The sequence below is a fragment of the Capsicum annuum genome, chromosome 2 (genome assembly GCF_002878395.1).
Source record: "Capsicum annuum cultivar UCD-10X-F1 chromosome 2, UCD10Xv1.1, whole genome shotgun sequence".
NCBI classification, from domain to species: domain Eukaryota; kingdom Viridiplantae; phylum Streptophyta; class Magnoliopsida; order Solanales; family Solanaceae; genus Capsicum; species Capsicum annuum.
The window spans coordinates 24,883,333-24,896,033 of NC_061112.1; the positions used below are offsets into that span (position 1 = coordinate 24,883,333).

The 12,701-nt window shown below is 35.6% G+C and overlaps 1 protein-coding gene across 2 annotated transcripts in view; it reads right to left on the reverse strand.

Annotated features, from left to right (window-relative positions):
• Positions 1 to 347: 347 nt before the first annotated feature.
• Positions 348 to 12,701, reverse strand: part of LOC107857634 (alpha N-terminal protein methyltransferase 1) — a 52,762-nt gene continuing 40,408 nt past the window's right edge. For both annotated transcript variants that reach the window (XM_016702492.2, XM_016702490.2), the window contains 3 exons: positions 1,654 to 1,708; positions 1,268 to 1,365; positions 348 to 714 (listed from right to left, as the gene is read on the reverse strand). In XM_016702492.2, the coding sequence (XP_016557978.2) occupies positions 589 to 714; positions 1,268 to 1,365; positions 1,654 to 1,708 (279 nt within the window). In that variant the 3' untranslated portion in view covers positions 348 to 588. The remainder of the gene's footprint in view (positions 715 to 1,267; positions 1,366 to 1,653; positions 1,709 to 12,701) is intronic.

The window sequence follows — 12,701 nt, forward strand, 5'->3', positions numbered from 1 at the left end:
AAGAATATTGAATCTGGACAGACCCTCCAGTCCAGCAATGAGGATCAAAACCAAAAAGATAGCTTGAGATGATGCTGATTCTAAGAGAGAAAGAATACAAGTTGTTGCTGCTGATAATTCTGATCAATAACCAAAATCCATCAGTGTTGAATAGTCATAGAACAGAAAAGGAAACAACTTCAAGCTAGAACTGGTTTTCGCTAGTAGTTTGCTATTAGCTTTCATTGTTCTATCTAGTGCTAATTATTTTCATGATGTAATGATCCTTTGGATTTATTAACTATAACATTAACACTAGGTAATCTGCCTAGTGAAATATTAGTTTTTTGAAAGAAAAAAAGAATACATTGAAACTGAAAACAGTTGCATTACTAATTCACCATAAGCAATAATCTATAATAAGTTAAAAAGTACACTTACCGCCTAAAACTGCTTACACTATCAGTGTATACAAGTGAAATTTAAAGGCAATTACCTAAACAAGGCATACATTAACCAACTTGAATGCATGTGACCTAAAAACAACCACCTACAAATGACTTCCTCGAAAGTTAAACCCCACAATGATTTACAGACCAATATGATTCATCATCTGATGATAGCAGGTCTATTAGTTGTCCGTTTAGATCTAGGTCTATTGCCTTGCCTTGGCATCTCAGTCGTCAACGCATATATCTTCACAGCAAATAATTCATCAGGAAATTCCTTTTGATCCTGACAAAGATATTGCCTATTGTTAAAGCAAAGAAGAATTGCACCCTTCAGGGAGATACGACATATTAGAAGATTACACACTTCCAACTACAATTTAGCTATTGTTATTATTGTATCTGGATGAGGATACTCGGGAGAAAAGATAGATCACTGCTCTGACATCATCTGAAGAAATTTATCATCTTGTAACAAAGTTAAAACTGTTATACATTACCAAGACCAAGTAATAAAAATCACACCGACCAGGAAAGATGGTATACATATGCCACTCTTATAATGACGCACATGAAATGGAAGTAATTCAGTGTTTGTGACCTCCATCTTGTAGAAAAAGGGACGAAATGGCAGTGAAACAAAATTGGGTGACTTCGCGCAAGACATTGCTTAGGACAAACTGGTCACACGACAGGTGCACGGTTTTGCAAAAATCATTACAAGGAACATGCTGTTCCCGAAAGTTACAACACATAAGCGTTCCTTTTTATTTCTTTTTTCCTTTTCTTCAAGATTTCCGTATGGGCACATATATTAGAAGTAAAGCTTTCATCTGTACCTTCATCTTGTAGATGTATAGTCCACATTGATTGAACAGCTCCTTAAAATATGAATCTGATCTTGTGAGGCTCTTATCTTCATTGTCCAACACAAATCCTTGAAAATGTAACTTCAGTTAACTTGAATAACGTTACAGTTCAATCATTGTATGTACATCGCAATGCAACGGAAAAGCGGAATCAAGAAATCGTTAATAACAAATGGAAACTGTTGATATCAAGAAAACATTATTGCTCACTACGAAAAACAAATGGAAACTATTTGATGCCACACCAAAAATCAATATGGACCATGATATGACAGAAAACAAGGTTAAACAGGAGAAGTAAGTTGGTGAAATTGATTTCCATACAACACAAAGCAGAGAACTCAAAGAGATGCTACCTGTTCTTGCAATGTTCTCTTTTAGGATAAAAAGTCCACCAGGTTTCAAGCCAACCTAGAAATAGAGATAGAACAAACACAAGTTGTTTAACTGCCTTACTGGGGAAACAATAAAAGCACAAGTTGTTTAATGGAGAACAAGTGAACATGTCAGGTATATTCTCTTAAAAACTAGAGTTCAGAAAATCCATGTCTTACGCTCAGGTGCAAAAATTACAGCCAAAAGTAACCAAAACAGAAAATAGATAAAGACAAAGATAAAAGAGAATAACAAGTATACTCTTTCGCATTACACACGTTTTTTTTTGGGGGTAGGGCAACTCTTTTGCATTACCATTTTGGTTGTTATGAAGGATGAGTATCAATTTCGATAAGAATCTTTAAGATAATCTTTGACCAAGCTAGTGGATAAACTTATGGGCCTTATAATTGGAACAAACATAGGCTATTTAACTACTTTATTGGAGAAACAGAAAAAGCACAAGTAGTTTACTAGAGAACAAGTGAACATGTCCGGTATTTTTTCAAAAATAAAGTTCAGAAAATCCATGTCCCACATGCATATGACAATTAATGACAAAAGCAACCTAAACAGAAAATAGATGAGACAAAGATAAAGAAGAATAACAAGTATATCTCTTTCGTATTGGTAACTCTTTTGCATTACATATTTTGGCCGTTATAAAGTATGAGTACCAATATCTGAGATACGAATCCTTGAGATGATATTCAACCAAGGCACCAAGCTATTGTATAAACCTATTGGAGTTATCAGGTATCAGATATGATCAAGCAGCTCTTCCATATTAGACAACTAATACATTTCACTAAGTCAAGCTAGAGAGAGGAGCACAAGCTTCCTTATTTAAAAGTGCAAGTCATACCCAAAGAAAAGTTTTTTTTGGGTCATTTCAATGTTGATGCAGGTCAATTAGGCCTGTCATAATAGAGATCTATGGTGTTTGTTGAGCCATCTCGCATGTCTGCACTAAGGCTTGAACCATTCGAAGTATGTGATTTGATCCGACCAGAAAATTTTTGGTGGTTCTTAAGTGTTTGGAGGACCTATCTGTTATATCTCATAACTATACGCAAACGTACGACTTGTTAATCGTCGACAAAATGGTGTGAAACTGGGAAAATAAGGCCATAAATGGGTAATTATATCAAGGAACCCTTATATGAAGACATTTAAAGTGTTAGACAAAAGTTAGGTGCATAGGGGAACTTTAAACAAAAGTTCAAGTTGAAGGTTGCATAGCAGGGATTGTTTGGAATGATCGTGCACGGGGTCTGATTTAAAACGAACATATCTCCCAATATATGACGAGTTACATGGTACATTACCTATCAAATTAAAGCTACTTGAGTCTAGTTTCCCATGCAACAAGCTTTTGGTCAATCCTATTTTGCAAGAAATTATGCTCATCTTACTAGACACTGCTCAGTCTGCATGCCTGAGCGTCATCTGCACGACACACATTGTAGGTTCTGCTACTGCCATTGTTGCGCGCTCGGCTGCGTGTCCAACATGTCAGCTGCATGATGGTGCACGTGAAAAACATTATATATGCACCCCAAGGTCGAGGTTCACCCCAAAGTCCAAAAATATTTGAGAGAGAGCAACTCTCAAGAATCCAACTCCCTCCAAGGTATATCCATCATTCAAGGCAAGATTTGGCCATAGAGTATTGATGATTTCTACATCTTAATACAGATTAATACCTCCTACTCATGGAATTCATAGATTTCCAAGAAAACTTCTAAACAACTTAAGTGAAGTATTTCGCAATGGTTTCTTCCTAACGGTAAGACTACACCATCAAACTCTCATGTATGACTAATTGATGATAATGTGATTAAGATTTTAGTGTGAGGACTTATGGGATGGTGATTTGGAAGCCGTAAGTCCTTGTTTTGGATATGGACGAGAATGGAAGAATGATTTTAAATTGTGGAATGGTTTGTTGATAGTATGTTGTTGACCTCATGGAGATTTTACACACCTTTAGGTGATTATTGTCATTGTTGGTAAGAAAAGGGGGTGAGGAATGAAAAAACACCATTTATGGGGGTTGTGGAGCTTCATACCCACTAGGTGTTCAATAAATTGCCTAGATGACAAAAGCATGAATGTTTTTTCTAATATTGGCTTCCTTGACGTATTTTGTTGTAGATTAAGATTGTAAAGGTGGTCGAACATTGTAGAACGCTTAAAGGAGGAAAAGAGGTATGCAAGCTATTATCTACATCTGGGAACATCGTTGTTCTTCCCAATGCTAGGTTCATGTCTGAGTTTTCCTCCATGAATGAGTTGGGGTGGGCTTATGATAAAAATCTTATGTCTTGCTCTTAACGATTTCTTATGAACTTCAAGAATTTTCTATGATATTATTCACCTTTATGGTATCCCTGTTCCATGAATTCTACGACTTTTCACCATGAAATTACGAAAAATATGAAAACTATGATTTTTCTCTGAAATTTGAGTTTAATGATTCCTATTAAAGATTTTACTTATGGTATGACTGACCATGAACCCAGATTTACAACATGATGAACATGAAAATGAACATACTATGATTATGAACCCTAGAATTAACCGTTATCACATAAAAAATTTCAGGTACTATGTATGAACAATACTCCTAATTAAACCTCTCTTGAATTCCATCATCATTGTACGTACTCCTATTTATGAAACTCCAAGAACCCTCATTAGCCAAGTATTCCCAAGGTCGAAATCTTCGTATAACCATTCTCCCCATCAAATACCTATTAAGTTGTTTCTAGTTTTCAATGTCTAATGTTCTAATAAGCCTTACAGGAACTCTCGTGATGTTTTACTACCCATTTACATAGATGAAGTTTATGATTTTTCCTCGAACATTTTCATAATATCTTCAAGTGTTCCATTATCTATTCTAAGGTTTATGTTTTTTAATATCATAGGCTACTAAGCCATACAATTTGTGATTCACTACAAAACCTTTTGAAGTCCCTCGTAATCTTAATATTTATGCACTGATAAAGATATGGTTTTCTTAAATAGTTCACAAGTTGATTTTATGGATGTTCCTACAATTTATGAAATGATTTCAAAGAAATGAAAAAAGGCCAACTAGTGCCAACTTTAGGAGAAGGCCAATAGTTGCCAACTTTTTTTTTTGATAACTGTAGTGTGGGCCAGCTTTCGCACAACTCAATTTAATCCACGCGATATCTACCACCTCCCACCAGCAACAGATACCATGTAACTTAGTCCACCAAGGCTAGGACCGTTGGGAAGATTCCAACTTTATGAAAAGGTCAACAGGTGCCACAATTATAACTTAAATATTTTGGCAATATTCTAGAGAGTAAGGCTGCATTTGTTTTTATTAAGATTCAGACGTTTGAATGTACATCAGAATGATTTTGTGTCTAGATCTGAAAATTGAATGATTAAGACTGTTTTTCAACATCTGAATTTGCAAAATTATTTATTTGTATATATAATAAAATTACATTTCAAATAAAAAAATTAATTATATATAAAAATTATTTTATTTAATATAGTAAAATTATTATTTGACAGAAAAAACACTTAGTTTTGTTAGTGATAGTGGAGATGGTTTGTACTGATGGTGGTGGTGGCGGCAATAATTGATGTTAGTAACTAGTAATGTTGGTGGCGATAGTTGTGATGGTTCAGTGTTTTGGACGGCAAAAGGCGACAAGAGGCGATAAGGCCATGCCTCGCCACGCGGCAAGGCGATCGCTTTTTGAAAGTGTGGCGATAATTAATACAAAAAAATTAAAATAACATATAAATGATCAAAATTTCAATAGCACTACTATATTAGGAAATATTTCAAGTCAAGAATTAAAAATAGATAGTAGATAGATACTAAAAGTCTAGAACTTGAATAACTCAACAATCCAATATTCATAAAACAAGCAATACTAAAACTTTAAAGTTTATTCTTCTTCAAGATTTGCATAATCTTCAACTCCAACAGGCATTTCATTATATTGTCCCTCATCTTCCTCTTCGAATTCTTCATCAACTAGGGCCCGAGTTTGACTTGAATTTGTCGCTTTTCCTTTGTCAAGTGACCATGACCTGGACTTTCTACTAAGACCATAGACATTATCATCATCAGCTCCAGCTGCCACAGCACCCCAATTAAGATCACCTTCCTCATACACTAGTTCATCTTCTTGATCTTCGGAGCCAACAAGTAACCATTCATTAGCATCTTTAATATTTTCCAAGATAATTGGATCAATGGTATCACGAATATCATAGCGATGTGTCAATGTTCTATTGTACTTAACGTACACTAGATCATTGAGACGCAATAGCTCAAGCCTATTTGTCTTCTTGGAATGAATTTGTACATAATAAAGTAGTTACTAATTAAATTCTAATAATAATTGTTTCAATATAAAAAGTTGAATATAATAACTCATTCTCACATGTTCAAAGACACTCCAGTTTCCCTCAGATGCACTACAAGTTAAACTCAAAACTCTTATGGCAAACCTTTGCAAATTTGGAGTTCCGCTACCAAATAGATACCACCACTCAACTATATAAAAAAATTGAATGTTAAGTCAATAACTTAAGTAAAGCACTAAAGCTATAATAAAGATAACTAAACCAATTCATTAACCCGGTGACCTTGTATCTCTGGCTCTAACAGCTTGACCAGAACCAAACAATCCATCCGCACTATTGTACTTAGCAAGCTCAACAAGAAGAAAATCTTGTGTGGAAAGATCGGGGACCATCATCTCAACACAAGTGTAGTAACTCTCCCACACTTTAGCAATATTCTCTTCACTCATAGTTGATCTAAAATACAATCCCGAATTCAAAACATACCCTGCGAAATGCAAAGGTTGTTTGAGCTGGTGGTCCACCTTGAATCAATTATTTCGAGGACTTTATCATAATGCCTCGAAACTCCATCAAATCCCCGTTGAATAATTTCCTTCGCCTTATCCATTGCTTCAAGCCCATAGCCCATTGGGGGTCTTTTTCCCACATCCACCAAGCGAAGAAATGAGACCAAAGGACCACAAACTTTAAGAGCTCTAACTAGATCATTCCAAAAGTAGGTAGAATAAAGAATAGCGGAAACTTCTTTTCCCAAAACTTCCTTTGCAAATTTACTAGAACTCCATTCATTGGAGATGATCAAGCTTCTCATCTTACTTTGTTTGTACATAGCCTCCAAAGTCAAAAAGGTCGTTACAAATCTTGTCTTGGCCGGTTTCACCAAATTTCTTTCATTGGTGGATTTTCTCATCAAGTTCAACAACAACGGCCTTTAACTTATGTAAGAAACCACCTTTGTGGCCTTCTTAAAAACTGTAAAAGACATTATATCAACTATTAGCTTAATAAATATTTAGACTTTAGTAATAACTAAAAAAAAAAGGTGTTAAGTATTACCTGAGGCAAAAAAGATACTCCCTATCGGACAATTGACCAAAATATTAATGATCATTTTTCAATTACGAGTTGTCCATTCATCCATCATAATGAAACATCCATACTTTTGTCGTTGAACCTTATGTTGCACAAGTAGTTCATCAACTTTCTTCACTTTCTTCTTTAATTAACTCTAACTTCATGATAGGTGGTGGCTCCATTTCCGGGCCATGTTGTCCTACCGGTTCTAAGAAGTTAGTAAATGAATCATAATTGACATAACTGAATGGGAGACCTGCATTATACATCCAGACCGCGAAAGCATTTACCGCCCCCCCAGACCCCACTAAGTGGGAATACACTGGGTTTGTTGTTGTTGTTGTTGTTGTTGTAATTCCTTGTCCTCCTCCTACTCCTGCCTTTTCAAAGCCTGTGTTATGTTGTGGCTTTGGTAGATAAAACTTATCACTAGGACCTTTCGTCACATGTGCGGAGGATGATACACTACCACTCGAATACATTTTTTCGATATTTGGAGGGACGCATCATTTCCTCATGTTCATTCATATCATCATAAACAACAACAATATCATACGATGACACATATATTTGATTCTTTGGAATTTTCGCGGCTTTGCTATCAACATTTGTGTTGCTTGAATCAAGTAATACCACCATTAATAGTACGTCGACAAAAATTGTATATCACTGCATCTTTTGATGGACCTTGTGTACCATAATTCCATCCAATGTCCCTTTTTTTGCTACTAGTAGATTGAGACGCCATTGAAATTGAAATAGTTGTTAATGATCAAGTCATTTAATTAGTATATTACTATCATACTATGTTAATGTAATATAAGTTATTAAAAAAAATACATAACACAGGCTAAGGCTACAACTTACTGGTTATTGTTATGGTAATAATGTAAGTTGTAACACAGTTACATAATACAGAGGAAAAAGAAGAGAAAAAGAGGAAGAAAAAGAAACCGCACCAAAACACAAGTTCAGTCGCTGGTTAAGAAGAAGAAGAAAGTTGGTGGTTAAGAAGAAGAAGAAAGAAGAAAAAAATAATAGAAATCAACAGTTCAATACTTACCGGAGTAGCAGGAGTCGCCGGAGTACGTCGTCCATCGCCAGAATCGAACTTGTGAGATGAATGGTAGCAGACGCAATTGCCAATGAGTAAGTTGGTAGAGCCAAAATAGGTAAATAAGCCCTAAAATTAGCTTTATATTGCTAAAACCCTAAATTTTTTAAAAAAATTAAAAAGGCGAGCCATTGTCACCTCGCCTTTCTCGCAAAGGCGTCACCTTTTGACTGTCGTAGCACCACAACGTAAAGAGGGGACTAGGCCTCGCCTCGCCATTCACCATTGGCGAGCGCCTTTTACAACACTAGGATAGTTGGTATTGTAGTGACTATTATGACGGTGAAGATTTTTAACGGTGATGGTGGTTGTGATGTAAAGTTGGTTGATGTTAGTTATTGGAGGTGTTGATTATGATAGTTGAAAAATGAATGCATGATGTTTGACGATGTGTTGGTGGTAGTAGGAGACGTTAGCTGTGATAGTGTAGATGGTTGTTAGTAGGAACAGATTGTAGTGATGGTAGTAGTTGAAGTAGTGGTAGAGGTGACGATACTGCTGACAATGATAGTGGTGGTGGCTGAAGAATGTGTGGAGGTTGATGATGTGTTAGTGATAGTTTGCGGTGGTGTTGTTATGATCAGTGTACAGGGAAGCGTGATGCGGAAAAAAGCAACAAGGCTTTGCATCACGCATTATGCGATGCGTGATGCAATGCGACCACATCATTGAAGTGAAGCGCAATTTAATAAAAAAAAACCTATAAAGCATTCAAATAGTAAGTTATAACTGAAAAGACCACAGCAACTATATAATCACCAATAAAGATAATATATTTAAGCAAAAGTTCTAATGAAATACCAACAAATCAGTTCCACAAAAAATACATGTGACTTTATTCCTATTGGTCTCACTTGCCTTTTTACCATATTTCAAAGCCGAATCAAACATTTTTAAATTGCTATAAAGAGAACAAAAAAAATAAATCATATAAAAATCACAATTAAAAGGAAAAACATAAAGTAGAGCATTGGTAGAAAAAAAAAAGCAGCGGTGGAGAACAAAAACAGTGCATCGGATGAAAAACTATCACTGTAAAAAAAAACAAAGTATAAGAAGAAGAAGAAGAAAAAGTAGCAGCAACTGCTCTGTCGAAAAAATACAATTTCAGCGAAGAAAAGAAAATAGAGCATCAATTGAAAATTTAAAAAAAAAAAAAAAAAAAGGGTATCAATGTATGAAAAAAAAAACAGAGCAGAAGAAGAAAAAGGAAGAAGAAGAAGGGAAAAAAAAAGAAGGATGAAGAAAGAAGAAAGAAGAAGAAGAAACACCTGTTGAAACTTAGTCGCAACTTCAATGGAGAAAGAGTTGTAGCAATGCAACTTCAGTGGAGAAGTGGAGAAGAGAGAAACAGGTCAAAAAAATCCTAAAATTTTTAATCGGTCTTTTCTTAAACTTGTGACGCTTTTTTTAATTTAAAAATTGCTCATAAAAAGATTCACTTCCAACCCTTTTTTTAAATTTAAAAATTGCCCAAAAATAAAAAAATCCATAATGCGATCGCATTCACCCATCGCATCGCATCATGCAACAGGGCTTGATGCACCTGCAATTCTTAGATTGCACCGCATCAAAGATGAGACTCGCTGGGGGCCCGCATCGCATCAGCGCATAATGCGATGATGTGGTCGCATCTCTGAACACTGGTTATAATAGATGAGTTGGTCAGTAATAGGAATTGGTCGATAATGGTTGATGATAGTGGCAGTGTAGGATTGGTGTTAGTGTTCGCAATGGCGGTGCAATGGTATAATTAAAATAATAGAAGTGGTAAGTTTTGTAGCGGCTGACAATAATAATAGTTGGTAGCAACATTGGTTGTCAAAGGTGGTTGTGATGTAGAAGTGGTTGTTGATGGCGGTAGTTGACAATGGTTGTGGTGGCAGAGGTGGTAGTGGTGGTGACTGGTGATTGTGGATAGAGTGATGGCGAATATAATCCAATACAAGAATATAATATTTTAATGACATTAAGATGATTCCAAATCTGAATGATTAAGACATATTCAGACCTATTAAGAGGTAAAATCGTAATAAAAAACAAATACACTTAATGGTCTGAAGTCTAACTCATTCAGATTCAGACCTCCATTAAATGCAAACAAATGAGGCCTAAGGTGGTATGGGTCGGAAGAGCCCATTACCTAAAACTACACATTTACGAAGTAAGACTATGACTGCCAGGAAGAATAGTTGATTTTCCTCGTATTGGGATTCCTTTGGTGAGATTATGTTATGTTTATCATGTTATATATAGATATATTCGACCCATGGGACAACCGTAGTTAAGTGATTGGTTGGTCGGGCTTTGATCGGACACCATGCAGTACACATGGTGACTATTATGCATATATGCCAGTAAAGAATATCTCCTGCCCAAAAGCTAAAAGTTTCTTCAATGATTTAAGTCTTTACATTTGTGCAGATATTTCTATGAGCACTTAGCCAATTAAATTGTGTTACTTAAAGATTGTTTTAGGTCGAAGATTACTTACGCTTCCCATAATGAACTAAATTATGATGAAAGATAAAACAGAATCATTTAATTCCTTCCATGCTTTATTTGTGATTATTTGGTTATCCATCTAGTTCATGTACTTCTATTATGTTTCATTCAGCCATGTTATAGACGGTACAATTCCATATGTGCTTACGTCCTTTTCGTCGGGAGCACTCCATTATTTAATAATGCAAACCCAGGTACTCAGATAGACAATCGAGCAACACAATAGGTTCCTACATTTAGCTATATGGTGAGCCCCACTGGCTCTTGGGACCTAATCTTTACCTCAACTTTCTAATTTTTAGTTAGGGGTATACCGGGGGCCTTGTCCCAGTAAAACAATTTACTCATGTCATGTTAGAGGCTTCATAGATTAGACGAGCATTGAGTGTTCAACGATGTAAACTTAGCAAATCTTTCCATTTTATTGGATATTACATTTTTAATATAAATGAAAGCTTATGAAAGGAATTTTCTTCTTAGTGAAATTAGCTTATGATATAAATGTATCTCAACTCTTCCACACATGTTAAGAGTTACATCACATTTGCTGGTTCGCTCGGGCAAGTTAAGGCATCAAGTGCAACATAGAAGAAAAAGCTACTTTATTCTCTATCCCAAGCATCACTATGAAAATATATGATTGCAGAAAGTCATATTCCAACTAAATACATCAGTCAACTAAACAACCAAGTCTTCGAAGAATCCACATGTTTTTCTGCACAATTAAAAAACAAATGGTTGACATCAACAGCTCATAAACTGTACATGAAATCTATGTTCCATGACCAAGCTATGGTTACATATATACCACGAATGGTTAAATACCCAGTACTGTTACGTGCAATTTTCTGTATCATGGAGAATTTACACAAAATACTACACCCACACACCTGTCATATAATACGTCAAGACCCATAATATAATACGTCAAGACAGTAGAAAAATTAACATTACATTCAATGAAATAGAAAATGCCACATCAATTGACAAACACTACTGCACATATCCCAGGCATAAGGACAACAAAGAAAAGATGTAACAATTAGCCCGCATATGATGATGCATTACAGGATCTCTAAGGCATTTTCAACTATGACAGGTCATTAAGCTATCATGAAGACCACATAAGTAATTTATTTCAGATGAACCTTTTTCTTTCTAAAACAAGGCCAAGGGATGTCAGATGTTGGTGATTGAACAAGGAAGCGAAAACTGAAGAGGATCATCAACTAAAAACTACTTTTTTCTTGAAGAGTATGAGACTATTCACAAAGAAACTTTTTGCACCAAGATTTAACTTCTACAGGAAGATTGAGTCTTTTGTGGTTTATGAAAGAAAAAGACAATAAAAGACAGAAGAAATTATGTGGTTTTAAGTGAACATTGAGAAGTGAAACGCACTTTCCCTTCGAGAAGGGCCATAACACAAAAAGAATTACTGAAAATACCAAAGCTACCGAACTCACTCAAAATACCAATGTAACACCCCACTTCCGTACTAGAACACATTAAGACAACCCCAATGATTTCTAATTGGGTAAGTGTATAAGCCCGAATGTTTTTTTCGAATCTTCATGTATCCAACACTTGGTAAAAATTTAGGTTGACAATTCTAGTTTTCAGGTTTCCACGGGTCTGGTTCACGACTAGTGTTAAAGTTTCCACAACGAGTGGAAATGTTTCCACGATCAGTGAAAATGTTTCTGATTTCCACGAGTTGAGTTCACGAATTATGAAAAAGTTCCACGACTCGTAGACCAAGTCGTGGACCAAGTCCTGAAAGCTTACAAAATCCATCTGATTTCCACGAATCTAGTTCACAAGCCGTGAAAGTTTCCACGACCCGTGGACCAAGTCGTGAAACCTGATTCTGAGAAATCTTTTTAATTACTTCTTTAGGGGTATTTTAGTCTTTTATAAAAACCGTCCCATCCTTTAAAATGTTTCCTACATGATTACTTACCCTAT